Raw genomic sequence first — 17149 nt, 5'->3', positions numbered from 1 at the left:
CGATTCCGAGCGATGTGATTTTAATATCCTTATATTCAAAGAGTCGAGCCTATAATATACTTAACGCGTTTTATTTTTCAAAGTTGCCAAATTGAAAAATTGAGGATCGTTTAATCGAGGATTCCCCATTCGTCTCGTTTCTCCTCGAGATAGTTTTCTTTTTTTTTTTTTTTTTTTTTAAATTTGCCAATGTCCTAATTATTTTTTATCTGCTCCGCTTTTTACTAACATATTTTTAAAAGATGAATATCGAACGAAATGTATAAAAAATATATTTGAAAAAAATGAGCATAGCGGAAATATATATATATATATATATATCTATAAGAAATGTTTAAGGATGAAGGTTAAACGAAAGATGTAAAATGTAATTTACGCCTATTTCAGATATTTGGTAAAAATTTCGAAATTCTAGTATTCAATTCAATTATACGAAATACAAACCAAAGATGTATTCTTTTTGCATTAAGGTATTTTTGCATATTTACAGTTTCTCATTTTTTATTACGAATAACAAAAATTTTCTTCTTACACACTCATCACTCTCATTTTTCGTGACACTATTATTAATTAATTATTCGTTGATTTTAATTGATTATTTTAATTTTAATAATTAATAACTTTTTCTTTTATTATTTATTTAACTTGTATCATTATTTCCTTCCTTTTCGAATAATTTCATGAAATTAATATTATTAATCGTTATTAGAAAATATAAACACTTCTAATTCCTAAAAAAAAAAAAAAAAAAAAAAAGATAATAAAATAAAAGGAGAAAAAAAATTATTTGAATAAAATACAATTAAAATGCGCAATTAAAAATCAAAAATAAAATCCTTGTAAAAATATGAAAAAAAAATAATGCCCGATATTAACGAGATCATAAATTTTTCCCGTAACGATGATTCGCAAGAGCAAAAACAACGCGACAGAGAATTACGTGAGCGTAATAAAAAATCGAGAGACAAGTATGAAAATATGAAATATAAGCAATTATGGAAAATGAGATTAGCAAAACATATAATTAATGATTTGAAAAATTACGGACCGGCTAATTTAATTCACGTAAACGTATTAAGTTCTCTTACGAAAAGACCCATCCGAATATGGAAATCAATGGATAATTTGTATCGAATAGTAAATGATGAAACGAATGATAGTTCAAATGAGAATTTTATCGATATCGAATACCATGAACAATCGTTAAATTATAACGTAGGACATTGGACGTTATTAAACAATAAAGATCCCATTAATGTCGAACTTGATCTAAACGCGTGTCTATTCGCGGTGATCGCAGCTCAAATTGGAAAAAGCACTAATGATCTAAGAAATAACGTAATTGATTTTTTAACGAATAATATCAAACAATTGATCGATCAAATCGATGAATTTATATACTTGGATAATAACAATGAAAAATTATTAATGATTGGTGGTGCTCGGTATATTGGCACATCACCTAAAGCAGCAGGTATCATACTTGATAAATCGCAAAATGTATTTAGCCATACATGTAAGGCATATGGACATCCCAGAGGTCATGCATCCGATACAGCTGCTACGGGACCGTGTGATAGCGTAGAAAATTATTCGCGAACAACGAAGTCAATGAAATCTGGTTTTTTAAACAAATCTGATCAAAATAATGTTGCCCATCTCGCTTTAAGTCACGAAGTGGCGCAACAAGCGATGCGAGAATTGAATAATGGAGCAACGTCCATGACAGTAACACTTTCACGACGAGATCTGCAGAAAAATCATCGTGCATTACCAAAAATGAGGGAATATTATAATGGTGAACCATATTCCAAAGAATTAGATATTATCCAAGTTACGTTAGTATTACGACATCATCAAGATAAATATAATGATCCAAATGCAGATGTTTTTGTACATACATGTTTTCCAAGAAGTTCTTAAAATTGCCATCACAAATTATTCCTATGATACATAGTGGAGCAAAATTTGGAAATAATATTAAATAAAAAAATACAAAATTGTTGAAAAATTTCTTATTTAGTATTATTTATTAATATTATGCTAATGTTTAACGAACGATATTTTACAGGGAAAAAAAAAAATAAAATTTAATTAAAATAATTTTTAGAAAAATACAAAAATAATAAGTTAATCAACTTCATGAATACACCAAGTCCATATTAATGTTCTTAAACTATTTTTTGCTATCTCAATTTCATCATCACTTTTTAAAAAATCTACTTTAGTTACATATTCACAACCGAAACGTAACATATCGTCACATTCCTCTATATTATCCAATAATTTTTTAGAGAATTCAAGAATTTCTAATATATATTCTTTAGTAACAATTATTTTTATATGCTTTAAGAGAATTAATTTTTGTAAAATATTAATATATAATATAAAGGTCTTAATTTTAATATCTTTAACTAAATATGACTTTAAACATAATGCAATATTTAAAAGCATTAATTTGTAATGGATAACATCTCCTTTTATATTCAATATAGTATTAAGAAGTTTGTTCATTATTTTCACTATAAGTTCGATGTGTTGCACTTCATTCACTTTATGTAAATTTTTAACAACTTCTAATAACCAAGGAAGTAATCCATAACATTCTATAAAAAGTATTGAAGCTTTTGGAATTTTTAATGTAACGTTAATAATTTCCAAGATAAGTTTCTAAAATAAAAAATAAATTAAATCAATTTAATGAAAGAAAATTTTTTTTAATTTTTAAGCCTTACCTTCGTATCTGAATCTGAAAGACTAGAAATATAAAAATTTAAAAGTATCTTAAACAAAACACATTTAAAAGCTATCTCCAGTTCATTTTCTGTTTTCATACTATCGCGAATATTTTCCAAAATCCAACATCTATGTATTTTATATTGCACATCGGAACTGTGGAAAAGTTGTAATAATTCAGGTATTGTATTTATATCTAATGCTGGTTTAGCTACCAAAAATATTTGTAAAGTTGAATAAAGTGGATGTAATGGTTTTGTAATTATCAAAGATGTTCTTGCTAAAAATGTAGAAATTAAACAATTTAAACGTATGGTATTAAGTTCCGATTGCAATGATATAATACCATAACGCAATGCATCTATTAGTCGCATCCATAATAACTTGGTTTTTGAACTAAAAATGAAAAAAAAAATAAAATTATATTATATTTATTACAATATGTATTATTAATTAATATAATATAAAATACCTAGAAGTTTCCAAGTGGATATAATATCTAGAAATAATAGTATAAGCTATCATTCGAACATCAGAATGTTTACTACTACATGCAGCAAATATCAATGCTAATGCTCCACTTTGAGCAACTTTATGACATGATACAATATTATTTTCTGATAATAAAAAATATAATAATGGCAAATAAAATGCTGGATCATATACATCATCTTTTTCGTATACTTCATTATTCTATAAAAAATAAATAAATCAATATTATATTGATATATAATAAAAAATAATCATATACTCATATTTAATGAAAATATTAAATCATATACTCAAAAATACATTTAATTATGTTATAATTTTAATCATATTAATTTATATTAATTATATTATAAATTTTTAAATATTTTTAGGATATAAAATATTTTATTTAAATAAAGTTACCTTCAAAGCTCTATCTACAGGATATTTCTTTATGGTATTGTTTATTATATCCTCCTCAAATAAACTTAAAACTTGACTAATAGATGGTTCCCTCCATAAAGAAGTACATATATCATTTTTCACACTGTAATATGTTGCGGCCGTATTTCCCCATACATATGGCTGATATTCACAAATATTAATATTATTACTTTCATAATATTGCAAAATCTGTATGAAATAAATTTATATATTAATATTTTTTTTTAAGAATTAATTAATAAATTTTCTGTTTATAATTCTTACAAGTAAAATGAATTGATCAGCTTCACTTAAAGTAGCATTATATGCTGCTAAATAAACAGGTATATGGGTCGATATCATAACTATTTTATTTTTTTGCATAAGAATCCATAACAACTCTACTAAATCTCCTAAAAAATGAAATAAATAAATAAATAATTGTAGGCAACAATTATATTATTATTATTATATAATAATTAATATCTTAATCTAATTATAATCTAATTATTAATATCTTACTTTTAGTATCTGATGAATCCAACATAATATTAATAAATTCTGAATGAGAAGTTGCCATTTCAAATAAAATTTTGACATTTTCATCGTCACTGTTATTTTTATATGCAATATTACATAAACTACTTAACGTTTTTAATATTTTCACTGGTTCTTTGTTATTTTTTATTTCTTTTAGACCAAATTTTAAAGAAAATCGTATAAATTGTGACCATGAATGATTATTATTTAATGCTTCAAATCTAAAATCTTTTCTTTTATTTTTTAAATGTTTAACGGCATCATTTAATACTTCACAAAGAATTTGAAGTTTTTGAATATTTTTAGATTCTTTTTTTAAAGTTACAGTAATTATATGAAGAAAAATTTGTATTAAATTCATGATCAATTTTTCATTTTCCAGTTCTGAGACAGCAAATTTATTATATATACCTTGGAGAATTTGTACATATTGTATAGATATCATATCTAATTTATCACCAATTTGTAAAATAATATTACATGTATCATGACATGTTTTAAAAGAAAATGTAGTTTTAATTAAATAACAAATTGCAATAACATTTTCTTCTATCCAAGATTTTGTTTCTTTTGGATTACACAAATAAGATATTATTTCAATTTCATAATGTTTTCTCAAATTTTGTAAAAAATCTAAATCCCATTTAAAATTTAAATTACTTGCAACTATAGGTAATATAATATTACCTCTTTCTATATTTTTAGATTTTGTTATATATTCCACAAAAATGGGTATAAACTTTATATTTCTTTTAATAAGAAGTGAAATTAAATTTACAGTTGTATTTGTGATTTTTGTTGATAATAATGATGTAAAAATATCTGCAATAATATAATTCACATTATTGTAATAAAATATAATAATAAAAAACTTGTAATGATAAAAAACTAATGTAATGATATCTCATTTAATACAGTTAATGAATCTCTAAAATATTAAATAAAAATGTTAATTGAATATAAAAATAAATATAAAATATATATTTCTATTTAATTTATATTTCTATTGATTCATATAAAATTGAAAAGAAACAAATAAAATATAAAAAATTATAAATGTTTTCATTGTATAAATAAAATTAATGTGATTTAAAATTCTAAAATCTAAATTTATATTATAATTCTTTAAGTAATAAAAAATAATTAAAAAATTATTTCTTCATGTAACAATTTATTATAAAAATATTGCCTGGCATTAATTAAATTATATTAAATAAAAAATGTTGCAATTTATAAACTCGAAATATTAAATAAAACTGTATTAAACGAGAGTCGATTACAATAAAATAATATAATATTATAAAATATTATAAAATATTATATAATATATAAAATATATAATTTATGAAAATAACTTACTAATATCAATTCCACCAATATTAAACGAAAAATTTAAAAAATATTCATATAATGCTATTTCCCATATTTCATAATTCATAATTAAATTTGATTTTAAAAATAATAAATGCAAACATAGATCTTTAACGAATTCTGCATTCAACTCAAAAAATATATTTCGTTCGGATTTCATTTCGTTGCTATTAATTATTTGTAAGAGTTTCGGAACTATATATCCATATATTGATAAATTTTTATCATTTGAAATAAACATAATATTCTCTAATTTTATTAATTTCTTTAATAAACAGACAATTTCTTTTGATGTCAGTTGTAATATCTCTAACAAAGTAATGATCATATCAATATTATTTATTTTTTCATTTTTTTCTTTTTTGTCTATCATTTTATATAGTTGTATTAGTAATTTATTTTTGAAATGAAAAAATAAATTTTTTATATTATATTCTTTAAACAAAGCAATTATTACATTACAAATATCAATAAGCATAAGAGTCATCATAGTTTTTAAAACGTTTTTTTGATAAAATGGAGAAAAATAATATAAAATAATAGGATGAGTAAAAATTGATTTTGCACATTCATTTAAAATAATATAATTATTTGAACTACTTTTTGCAATATGTAATAGTGATATTAAAAATATCTTATAATTATTACTTTGCACTTTCGTCAAAACACCTTTTTTACTAAGTTGAATTAAATAAAATATAGTCATTTTAAACGAATATATAATTTCATATGTTGATAAAGAATGATGAATTATTATATTCTCCTCATTATATTGAAAAGTAATCACATTGTTGCCGTTAAATATTTTATTTATTTGTAATTCAGTATCATTTAAAAATATTGAATTTAGTTTATATGTTAAAGTCATTGAGGGAATATGTTCAAGATTAACAGGTTCATTGTTTTCTAACCAACTTAATAAATATTCTTTTACTGGTAATTTTTTAATATCTTTAGCTAAATATATTAAACATTGAGGTATTACTTGATAATGCAACGTATGTATTAAAATATAAGACAAATAAGATAAAATTGAAGGATGTGACTCTTCTTTAGTTTTATGTAACATGCAACATAAAAGAGGTGATATTGATGTAAAATGTTGCATACGTAAAATATTATTTTCAAAATTTTCGTAAATAACAGATTTATTCATTAATTCTGCAAAAAACAATACGATATAAAAAAATGATATGATTACATTTAATATATTAATATATTGAATTAATAAATCAAATTTTACCATCAAATATATTTTGAAATCTATCAATATGAACTGCTTCTTGATCAAAAATTTCTTCAGTTTTAATTATTTCATTTACATATTTTTCAATATCGTTAACTGCTTCTTTTATAATATGAATAAACCATTTTATTACTTTCTTTTTATGATCTAAATTTATAAAACCATTAATCCAAATATCCAAATGATCATTACATTCTTCAAACATTCCTGTATTGTTTAATAAAGTCCGGATTGTTGCTTTTATACTCAATGCAGTTGAAGATACTTCTTCATTTAAAATAGATATTAAAAATGATAATACATCATTAAATAATTTCTGGAAAGAATAAGTATTTTATAAATATATTATATATATTATATATTTATTATATATTTATTTATAAATATATTATATATATTATATATTTATTTATAAATATATTATATATATTATATATTTTATAAATATAAAAAAACTTATAATCAATAATTTATAAATTATTTTACATACTTTATGCGGAAAAAACTCATAAGGATATAATATGACTAAAAAATGAATAGCTTTTACTTTTATAATATTGAGTTCAATGACATTTATATCTTCCAATTTATTCAATATATTTAAAAATGTATCACATTGCATATCAGATATTACATCTAATAATTTTGGACATGTTTCATTATACATATGTAATAAATTTAAAATAGCTGTCAAATGTTCATATCTATTTGGTTCTATAATATTTTCTTTGTCATTACTTTCAACTAAATTTGATATAAAAGTAGAATTCCATACATCAAATATCATATTTAAATTTGGTATATTCTGAAAAAAATATATATATATTATTTAATATTGTATAATTGTTATTTTTATTTTAAAATTTATTCAGAAAAAAAGTATTAATTAAAGTATTAAAAGTATTAAATTTAATTTATGTTTTTTAAAATTACATATACCTTCATTATGAATTCTGTTAAAAAATTTTTAAACATACAAAAATCATCATTGTTTTTGTAAACTGTTTTTAAAATTGATAAATATTTTTGTATCTGATTAAATATAGTAATAAGTGTAAGTATTGCCTCATGTCGTATTATTATATTAGAATGAGACAAAGCTGGTACAATCGCTTGTTTCAAAATTACTACTGGTATGGTTAAAGATATTATTGCATTAGCTAATTGCAATACATTTAATTCTAATGAACATATCTTTTTAGTGTTTATATCCATTGACTGTATTATCTGTAATAATATTTATTCATATTAAAATTTAGAAAATAACATTAAAAGAATATTATGTAATATATAAAGAAGAATACTATATAAAATATAATATATAAAATAATATATAAAGAATAAAAATTTAAATTATTACCTCTCTTATAAATTTTATTATTGCAATCCATTTCAATGATACTCTGGGTTCAATATATGGTTCCAAAAGAACAAATTGAGATTTAATTAAATCTGGACATGCTGCCATTATTTTAATAACTAAATTTGATGGTTTTTCATATTCCCAAGGTCGATCTAAACTCTGAAGTACTATATTCACCATATTATTATGTTTAACATGTGAAGTACCAAGCATATAATCATGAAAAATAATGCCATATCGATGTGATGTTAACAATATAATTAAAAAATCATGCACAATTTCAATAACTATCTAAATTAAAACATGTTTTATTAGTTAATATTAAATATAAATATATCTTATAATTAATATTGATATATTAATTATTAGTATGTAATTAATTATCAATATTTTTAATTAAAAAGTTTTAATAATAAATACCTCTTTTTCTTCAAGATATTGTGTTTCTGGTATAAAACTTTGAGTTTTAAATTTTGGGTGATTATTTGGACCTTTCCAATTATAAAGACATATAAGATTTTGAATAATTGATATTGAAAATAACTGTAACTTCATAGTTTTGCTAACATTTGGATTTTGAAGAATATAAGTTTTAAGAGTAGTTAAAATTAAAATAACAATATCTTTGGAATCATATATTAAATCAGAAAATATATTAGAAAACAAATCACGTTTATCCAAGAGAAGTCTGATAATTGACACATTTCCTTCTATTAAAAAAGCCATAATAAAATGAATAAAACAATTTCTTATATTATGATTATCTGTAGGTTTTCTATGTTGAACAAGAGATTTAATAACTTCTAATGGTAAAGACAAATGAATAAGTAATTCACGTGATAGATTTAAATCTAATGAAACTATTGCAGCAAGTAATTGTAAAATTATTTTTTGTTGCTTTGCATTACTTTGTATAGATAACATTGAATGAATTATTGATAAATTTGAATTAATCAAATGACGACATGCCTCTTTTGCATTAGATTGATATTGTGGATATTCTCCTAATATTCTAGACACAAACATAAATATTAAATATATAATTATGCAATATTTTAATAAGTATAAACTTTAAATTATAATTATATAATATTTACTTTATTATTAATATTCTTACTGCAGAAAACACAATTATAGCAGTATTCATTCCTTTTTTATCTGCTGTATTTAATAATTTTAATATATCAAAAATATTGCCACCTGCATTTAAATATTCTGCAGCCAAATCTTTTTCTTTGTTTTCATTGCAAATTTTTATAAATTCTCTTAATATATCTAAGTTATTTGTAGAATTAAAACTTTCTTTAAAAAATTTTCCATCCAAATATTTTATTACTTTATTTGTATCCATCTTATATTTTTTATTTTTTTCATCTTTTTTATTAGTTTTCACATCTATAAAGAAAAATTTATAAATAATTGTACATAACATAAAAAAATATATGCAACATAAAGATATATCTAACAAATTTAAAATATTCATTTTATGTATTACCTTGAAATTCTTCTAGTAATTCATTATCAAATTCTTTTGTATAATTCTCATGAGATATATCATCTAAAATTGAATTTGTAATATTTCTTTTCTTTCGTTTTATATTTATATTAATTTCACAAGATAATTTTCTTTTGAGCATGTTTTTATTATTATACTTATCAATTTAAATTTATATTTTATTTATATTTATATTTTAATATTAATTATATTCAAAACTTATATCTGAAATTAGAAATCTTAAATAAAATTTATTAAATATTTCAAGAAGTTCACTTGAAAATAAAAGTAATTAAATCTATTTCAAAAATTGTTCTAAAAATTATATAATAATATAAAATTCTTCTTTCTAATTCTAATTTTTAATTTAATATACATAATTTAAAGTAAATATACATAATTATAACATAAAAAAAATTATTTCACAATATACGAAATATTATAAAATAAAATTATACCACTCTTTTTTCTTAATATTAGTTTCGATATTACATTATTTATATTTTATATTATATTCTTTATATTTTTCATTGTGTAATAAATATTGTGTTATATACAATATGAATTTATAACCTATACTAAGCAGAAAACAACCACGTGCACTTTTCACTTGTACATATTAAGTAATAATTATTAATCATGCATTAGCTACCAATTATCACGGATTATTTCCGATTAAATATAATTGCCAAAATTAATATTCATAGTCACATAATTAAATGATGAATGTCGTTTAAATTACAAATATTCTATGATCAACTTCAATTCTAATGTTTCATACAATCCAATTAACATAAATAGACAACAGCAGAAGACAATTTTTTACGCATGATATTTGTTATTTAAATTTTAAATTAATATTAATTTTCAATTTTTATTTAATGCAAAACAATTTTTTATTATTGAAAGTTTAAATATATATAAAAATAGAATATAGAAATTATTTATAAAGTTTACATATATCGTTTATATTTTTATAAAAATTCAATTTATTATATCAAAATATTTATATCATATTAAATATAATACATTTCATGCAATTTGAATATCTTTAATAACAATATTGCTTTTACACGTATAATTGTTTTATACTGTACAAATATTAAATTGCAATATTAAATAAAAATATACATATATGTTTATAAAAAAACGAATAAAATTATACATATATTTTAGTAATAATATTTTGTATATAATATATACAATAACATTACAGTCTTATGGCAATAATTTCCAAAATTTTATATTATATTAAATTTTATTAAAATTAAACAAATATCTATTTTTATTTTAAATTACGGCCACTATTATAAATATCACAAAATACGTATTATATCATATTTGAGCTAATTACTTGAAAACTTCTTTTAATAGAAACATGTGGATATTGTTGACGCCATTCTTGTACAATAAAATCATTAATACCTTCACAAAAGCTAAGATCAATCATTTCTAATTTAGGGCAAAATAATAAAATTCCATAACATATATCAGGAGTAAGAGAACGAGCTCCTAATAAATCCAATTGTTGTAATCGTTGACATAATAAAAGTGGTTCTAAATCACGATCTGTTAATCCTCTAAGTGCTGCTAAAAATACTTTTTCTAGATAGCGACATGAAAATAATAATGCTCGTAAGGAATCACCAGGAGCACCCATACCACCGCTATAGAAATAATTATTAAAATAGATAAAATTGAACATTAAAAATTATATAAACAATATTTTTTTCTGGAACATACCACCATCCAAAATCCACTTCTCGAAGTTTAGTACAGTGAGCTAAAGCTCTGACTCCCTGTGGAGTTAAAGTTTGTGCTTTCCAAAAATCTACACTTTCTAAATATGGACAAGAATTTCCTAACTCAACAGCAACTTCATCTATATTTAAACGATCATGCATTCCTGCTAAATTTAAATGACGCATTTGAGTATTCCTTTTTAAAATAGAACATAATGTAGAAGTTTCTATGCTTGTTCTGTAAAGATCTAAACGTTCTAGATATTTTAAATTTTCGAGCTTTGAAAATCCTTCGTTTGTTATCCCCATACAATTACACAAACATAATTCTAAAAATAATATATTATGCTTGCAATAAACAATTTATATATTTTTAATTAAAATTATTGAAATAATACTAATATATAATAATATATAATAATAATATATAATATATAATATATATAATATATATAATAATATATAATAATAATAATAAAATTTTATTTACCTTTTAAATTCTTACATATTTTCGAAATTTCAAGAATAATAGGATCATTTACAAATTGACAACAATTTAGTCTTAAATGTGTCAAAACAGTTCCAGATATACGAAGAAAATATATAAAATCTTGATACTTAATCATATTATAATTTCCACACCATGAAAGATCTAATTGTTGCAAATAATGACACCTAGGTGCTAAACTATTTAATGCAGCTGTATCTAAACAATACCAGTAAGGTTTTAAATTAAGACTTGTATACAACAAAGCATCTCTTGCAATGTTATTAAAATGTTTATTTACTCTGCATAAACAACATAATGATCTTAAATCTAGATTTTTTAAAATTTTTAATACAGTTTCATCCTAAAATAAATAAAATTATATTAAAATATAATAAAAATATAAAATATATAATATAATATAATATAATATAATATAATATAATATAATATAATATAATATAATATAATATAATATATAATATAATATATTAATAATAAGTATCATTCTATTAATTTCTAAAATTTATATAATATAATAAATTAAATTATTTTACCGGAAGTATTGAAAAATTGCAATATGATTGATTTTCAAAATCAGTTGAAGATACTAAAAATTTTTTCTGGAGAGAATTATTTTGTTCAGTAGTATTTGGTATTGAATGATGAATATCTCTAATAAGTTTTGGAAAATCTTCTTGTAAAAATTGTTGTAAACTGTTGAATGCTTCTTCTATAGGAGGAACAGATTGATAATGTTGACCTATTTTAGATATTAATTTACCCTTGGATACATTATCTATTACTTTACTGTAATAATTGATAAATATATATCACATTCATTAATTTATTAAAATATTAAAATATCTATGATTAATATCAATATACCTTTTAAAAAGTTTACAGTGTTTAGAAAGTGTTTTTTTAAGAATTATTAAATCTTGATTTGCTTTTAAATAATCAGGTGTTAAATTATAAATATCATCATCACTTTGTTTAAGATACCCCAATTCTTGTGAAAGATCATTTAAATTTTGATTGTGCAAGTTATTAGGTACAATTAATTCTGATGTACCAATAAGTAATACAGCATCTAATTCTGTATAATAGTCTAATAAAGTATGATTAAATTCTAGTCTTATTACTTTTGTCTTAAAATTACATAGCTGCAAATATGGAGAAAATATTCGCGGCTTGTGTGGCACAACTTGAGGAAATCCATTCCATAATTGATACCACTTGCCTTCGGAATTTTGTGCCCAAATCCCAATTACACTTCCAGGATTGTAAGTTTCATATATTGATACTCTAATTGGATATACCTCTTGATAATATTCTAGATCTTGATAATATAAAAAATATTCTAATTTATTTCCATTTTTCATATATCATAAGTATTAATGGTATCAGTATAATATTCCAATAAGTTAAAAATATCTTTAAGAATAAAAATATAAAATATTATGAAAAATGATTGAGATATTATAATATAAACATTAAATGCTAAAAGATATTTAATTTTTAATTTGAATATTATATACCTATATAATCCTGGCTAGTAATATTTATATTGTTCTGTGGCATATAATCTATTAATCTTGAAGGTGCTTTATCCCACCATTTTCCATATGTTCTCTAAAATTATAATTTATTAAATATAATATAAACATTACTATAATTTCATTTATTATCAACTTTATATAATTAATATCATTATATATATTATATTTTAAAAATATATATATATATATTATATAAAAGACATTATTATTATCATCATTATTAAATATTACAAATTATTTTTATTAATTACAATATTTTTTTATGAAAATTATTTTAAAGATTCAAAAAATATTTAATATGACATTACACAAAAATTCTTAAATTTAAAGTAAATTATTGTTAAATTTAATATTATTTTATGTTTTTCTTAACTTTCAGTAATTTTAATTATATTCCTAAACAAATTATTATTGTAAAATTACTAAAATATTATTAATAATTTTGATAACTTACAAAATTATTTTATTTTATGAGAAATAGTTTAACATCCTTAATTGTTTTTTTACATTTATTTATAATTACTTGTAATAATTATAATTTAATTATAATCTAGTAATTTTGACTTTTAAAAAATTAACATACCATAACAAAAGCTTGTGGAAAATCACCATAATCAGGAAATTTACTTGGATTTCCAGCAATATTATAGGCTGTATATGAAATACTAATATTACTTCCATATTGCGAACTAAAATCACACACATCTTTAACAAACTGTTCGACAAAAATAACAGTTTCTTCTTTTCCTTCAATTCTTTCTCCATTTATCGGTACTACTTCAACTTTTATCTCGTCATGAGATATCATGTCATTCACAATTAATCAAAAAGTTTTAACTTTAAAGTTCAATTAATGTAGGTTAATCACTCTAAGATTTACTATTTTTATAATTACACATATGATCTACATAACAAGTTTTATGAACATTTAAAAATTATAAATAAGATTTAATAATATAAGAAAAGAAAATTTTATTATCTTTTACTCGTTTTAATACAAAAAATGTATAATACATGTACTTTTTTGAACACACTAACTATGCATATATTCATGCATTAATATTTTTCGTATTTAAAAAATACTAGAAATAATAATTATTGCATATAGATATGTTTTATAAATTATTTTAGTATTGAATTTTTTGTAAATAAACAAAAAATGTAAAATAAATATTAATTATCAATTTATTTTGCGTCATATATTTATATAAAAGGATATTTGTATTTTTCTTATTCGTTATATTATTATTATACACAATAGAATAACTATACTTGATATATTTATGTATATTGATATATTTATGTAATTAGTATACTCAATTAAAATATTGAAAATATTAAAAACAAAAAAGCATATTAATCAATATATAATAAATATGATTATATTTTTTATATTATTTTTAATATAAAATTTATAAAATATTACAATACCGAATTTTTTTATATAATTTTATATTATTTTGATATTCACATTTTAAATATGATATTGGTAATAATTAGTAATTAAAACTTGGTAACTATAACTTGTATAATATTGTAATATTTATTGTATTATAACTATAATATAATTAATTTAGAAATTAATTTAAAATTATATTAAAATTATATAATAATTTTAATTAATTATTAAAATTTTATTTAATTTTAATTTATAACAAATATATTTATGTTAAATTCTAGAATCTCTATCTATAAAATTTGTACATTATTATATCTTGTTTTCTTTTTTGCTCCTTTTCTTTAATTTCCTTTAATTTCCGTTTAGGTATAACATTTAATGCTTCGGTCCAATTCTTAGTCCGTTTTAACTCTAACATGATATGAAGAACTTGATTGAGAGGAAGATTTTTTGAAGATCCTGTTCCCCAATTTAACATTTCACTCAAGGGTAATCTCATCATTTTAATACCTTCTTTGTTAGCTTTTTGAAATGAATATGGTTTAGTATCTCTCTGAAAATATTCATATATTTATATATTAATTTTTAAATATATAACAATAAAAAATTTGTTTTTTAATGTTATTATTATTTTATTATTATTTATTCATAAAATTTTCTTTATATAAATTTTTTTTATACTTTTTTATATATTTTCTTTATTTATATTATATTATTTATATATATTATTATTATTATACTATTTATATTATTTATATTATATATTAAATTTGAATTAATAGTTATAAATTATTTATATAAGTTAAAATATAGCATTAGTTACCTTATCTACTATTCCACCAATTATATATATTAGATTAGGATCAAAATTTTCTAAAATTGTTTGAGCATTAGGAGTAAGATATACTAATTGATTTTTATCAAATATTTCTAAATAAGATTTTGAAGTAATATTTAATGGAAAATGTGGCTCATATAATTGTGGTAATAATTTATGAAATTTCTGCATAACACGATTTTCATAATTCACATTACAAAAATAAAGATTAAAAGGTTCTTCATGTATTCGATTTGTTGAAAAAGATAATAATAATTGTTTTGCACAATTTTCTTTTTCAAATGGATCCATATATTCATCATATCCAAGATCATATATTATTGTTGGTTCATGTAACATAGCACTTATCAGCCTGCTATTATAAAACTCATTTATTGTTTGGTCACGTATGCGGAAAAATAATGAATTCCCTAATAAATATTTTTCATTCTTTTTTATTTCTTCTATTTCTTTTTTTTCTTTTTTTTTTAACTTTTTTTCTTGTCGATGTTCTTCTTTTTTTTCTAATTTCCAAAGAAAGTCTATATAAGATCTAAAAATTTATAATATAAATTAGAATTAAAATAAAAATAAATTTTTAAATAATTTTTATTTTTAAATTAATATGAAATCCAACCTTTTTTGTGTTTTTGTTGATGATTTTAGTAAATGTAACCAGTTAGATGCTGTTAAAGTTTTAGGTACTCTTCCTGTATTATACTTTATGTATTCCAATTCTAAATTATATCTATCGTAAATAGCTTTATATTTTGGATCTTCTAGAAGTACTTGTAATTCTTTTTCATATATTTTGTTATAATGATCAAATATTATTTTACTTGGATTTCCTTTACAATAATTTCGTACATGTACTTGTATAGGAATTCTAAATTGTGAAATTGTAATTTTATGTGCATTTTGAATAGAAACATTAGAATAAATTTTAGTTACAAAAGTAACAAAATTTAAACAAAATCGATCATACATTTTTTATTATACGTGGAATTTAATAAGTAAAACACTTGTTTTATATATACATCATACATAAAACATTCATCACTCACTTTAATATAATATCATAGACAAAATACAAGATAGATAGATAAATTCATGTTAAATTTGAATTTGACTTCATTTGAGTTTGATCTAAATTATAGTACAATTTAAATTTTATAATTAAAAGATAATTTGAATTTACTTTTAATATTTCTATTTATAATTCTATTTATATAATAATTCTATTTATAATATTCAAAAAAGCTAATGATATCAATATAAAATATTATTTATGTTAAATTGTGAAATTTTATATGTATATGTAACTTTACATGTATATGTAATTTTGTATATATAATTTCTATATATATATAATCTATATTAATTTTAAAACTATTTTCGAATTCTAATTATTAAAATCTATTAATAAAAATATAAATAAAAATATTTAAAAATTTTTTTTTAAAATGAAAGATATAATTTTTTATTAGATTTTGCAAA

The 17149-nt window shown here is 20.2% G+C and overlaps 4 protein-coding genes across 5 annotated transcripts; 1 reads left to right on the top strand and 3 right to left on the bottom strand.

Moving 5' to 3' along the window:
- Positions 1 to 844: 844 nt before the first annotated feature.
- On the top strand, positions 845 to 2084 carry LOC107965359. Its single transcript, XM_016915537.2, has one exon. The coding sequence runs from the start codon at positions 862 to 864 to the stop codon at positions 1921 to 1923; it is 1062 nt and encodes a 353-aa protein (XP_016771026.2). The 5' UTR covers positions 845 to 861; the 3' UTR covers positions 1924 to 2084.
- LOC726580 (nucleolar pre-ribosomal-associated protein 1) lies at positions 2001 to 9805 on the bottom strand (the record flags this gene model as incomplete). The annotated part of the gene is made up of 14 exons (XM_026444300.1): positions 2001 to 2670; positions 2736 to 3132; positions 3209 to 3429; positions 3631 to 3840; positions 3916 to 4043; positions 4153 to 4992; positions 5530 to 6702; positions 6785 to 7103; positions 7278 to 7592; positions 7727 to 8014; positions 8148 to 8441; positions 8571 to 9162; positions 9248 to 9545; positions 9646 to 9805. Coding segments are annotated over 14 exons (5775 nt in total), but the record flags the coding sequence as incomplete, so codon positions are not given.
- A 1010-nt stretch (positions 9806 to 10815) lies between these two features.
- On the bottom strand, positions 10816 to 14505 carry LOC551738 (F-box/LRR-repeat protein 4). 2 transcript variants are annotated; one of them, XM_026444298.1, is made up of 7 exons: positions 14020 to 14505; positions 13416 to 13509; positions 12763 to 13216; positions 12432 to 12684; positions 11878 to 12238; positions 11389 to 11716; positions 10816 to 11312 (listed from the first exon to the last, which is right to left on the bottom strand). In XM_026444298.1, the coding sequence occupies exons 1-7, from the start codon at positions 14242 to 14244 to the stop codon at positions 10976 to 10978; spliced, it is 2052 nt and encodes a 683-aa protein (XP_026300083.1). In that variant the 5' UTR covers positions 14245 to 14505; the 3' UTR covers positions 10816 to 10975. The 2 variants fall into 2 exon arrangements, with proteins under 2 accessions (XP_026300083.1, XP_006567054.1); XM_006566991.3 differs by having other exon boundaries at positions 12763 to 13311; positions 14020 to 14271.
- A 455-nt stretch (positions 14506 to 14960) lies between these two features.
- On the bottom strand, positions 14961 to 16730 carry LOC100577673 (mitochondrial ribonuclease P protein 1 homolog). The gene is made up of 3 exons (XM_006566990.3): positions 16290 to 16730; positions 15659 to 16205; positions 14961 to 15388 (listed from the first exon to the last, which is right to left on the bottom strand). The coding sequence occupies exons 1-3, from the start codon at positions 16637 to 16639 to the stop codon at positions 15122 to 15124; spliced, it is 1164 nt and encodes a 387-aa protein (XP_006567053.2). The 5' UTR covers positions 16640 to 16730; the 3' UTR covers positions 14961 to 15121.
- Positions 16731 to 17149: the final 419 nt, after the last annotated feature.

Source organism: Apis mellifera, linkage group LG12, assembly GCF_003254395.2.
Source record: "Apis mellifera strain DH4 linkage group LG12, Amel_HAv3.1, whole genome shotgun sequence".
Taxonomy (NCBI): Eukaryota; Metazoa; Arthropoda; class Insecta; order Hymenoptera; family Apidae; genus Apis; species Apis mellifera.
This window is presented reverse-complemented; position numbering and strand designations above follow the sequence as displayed.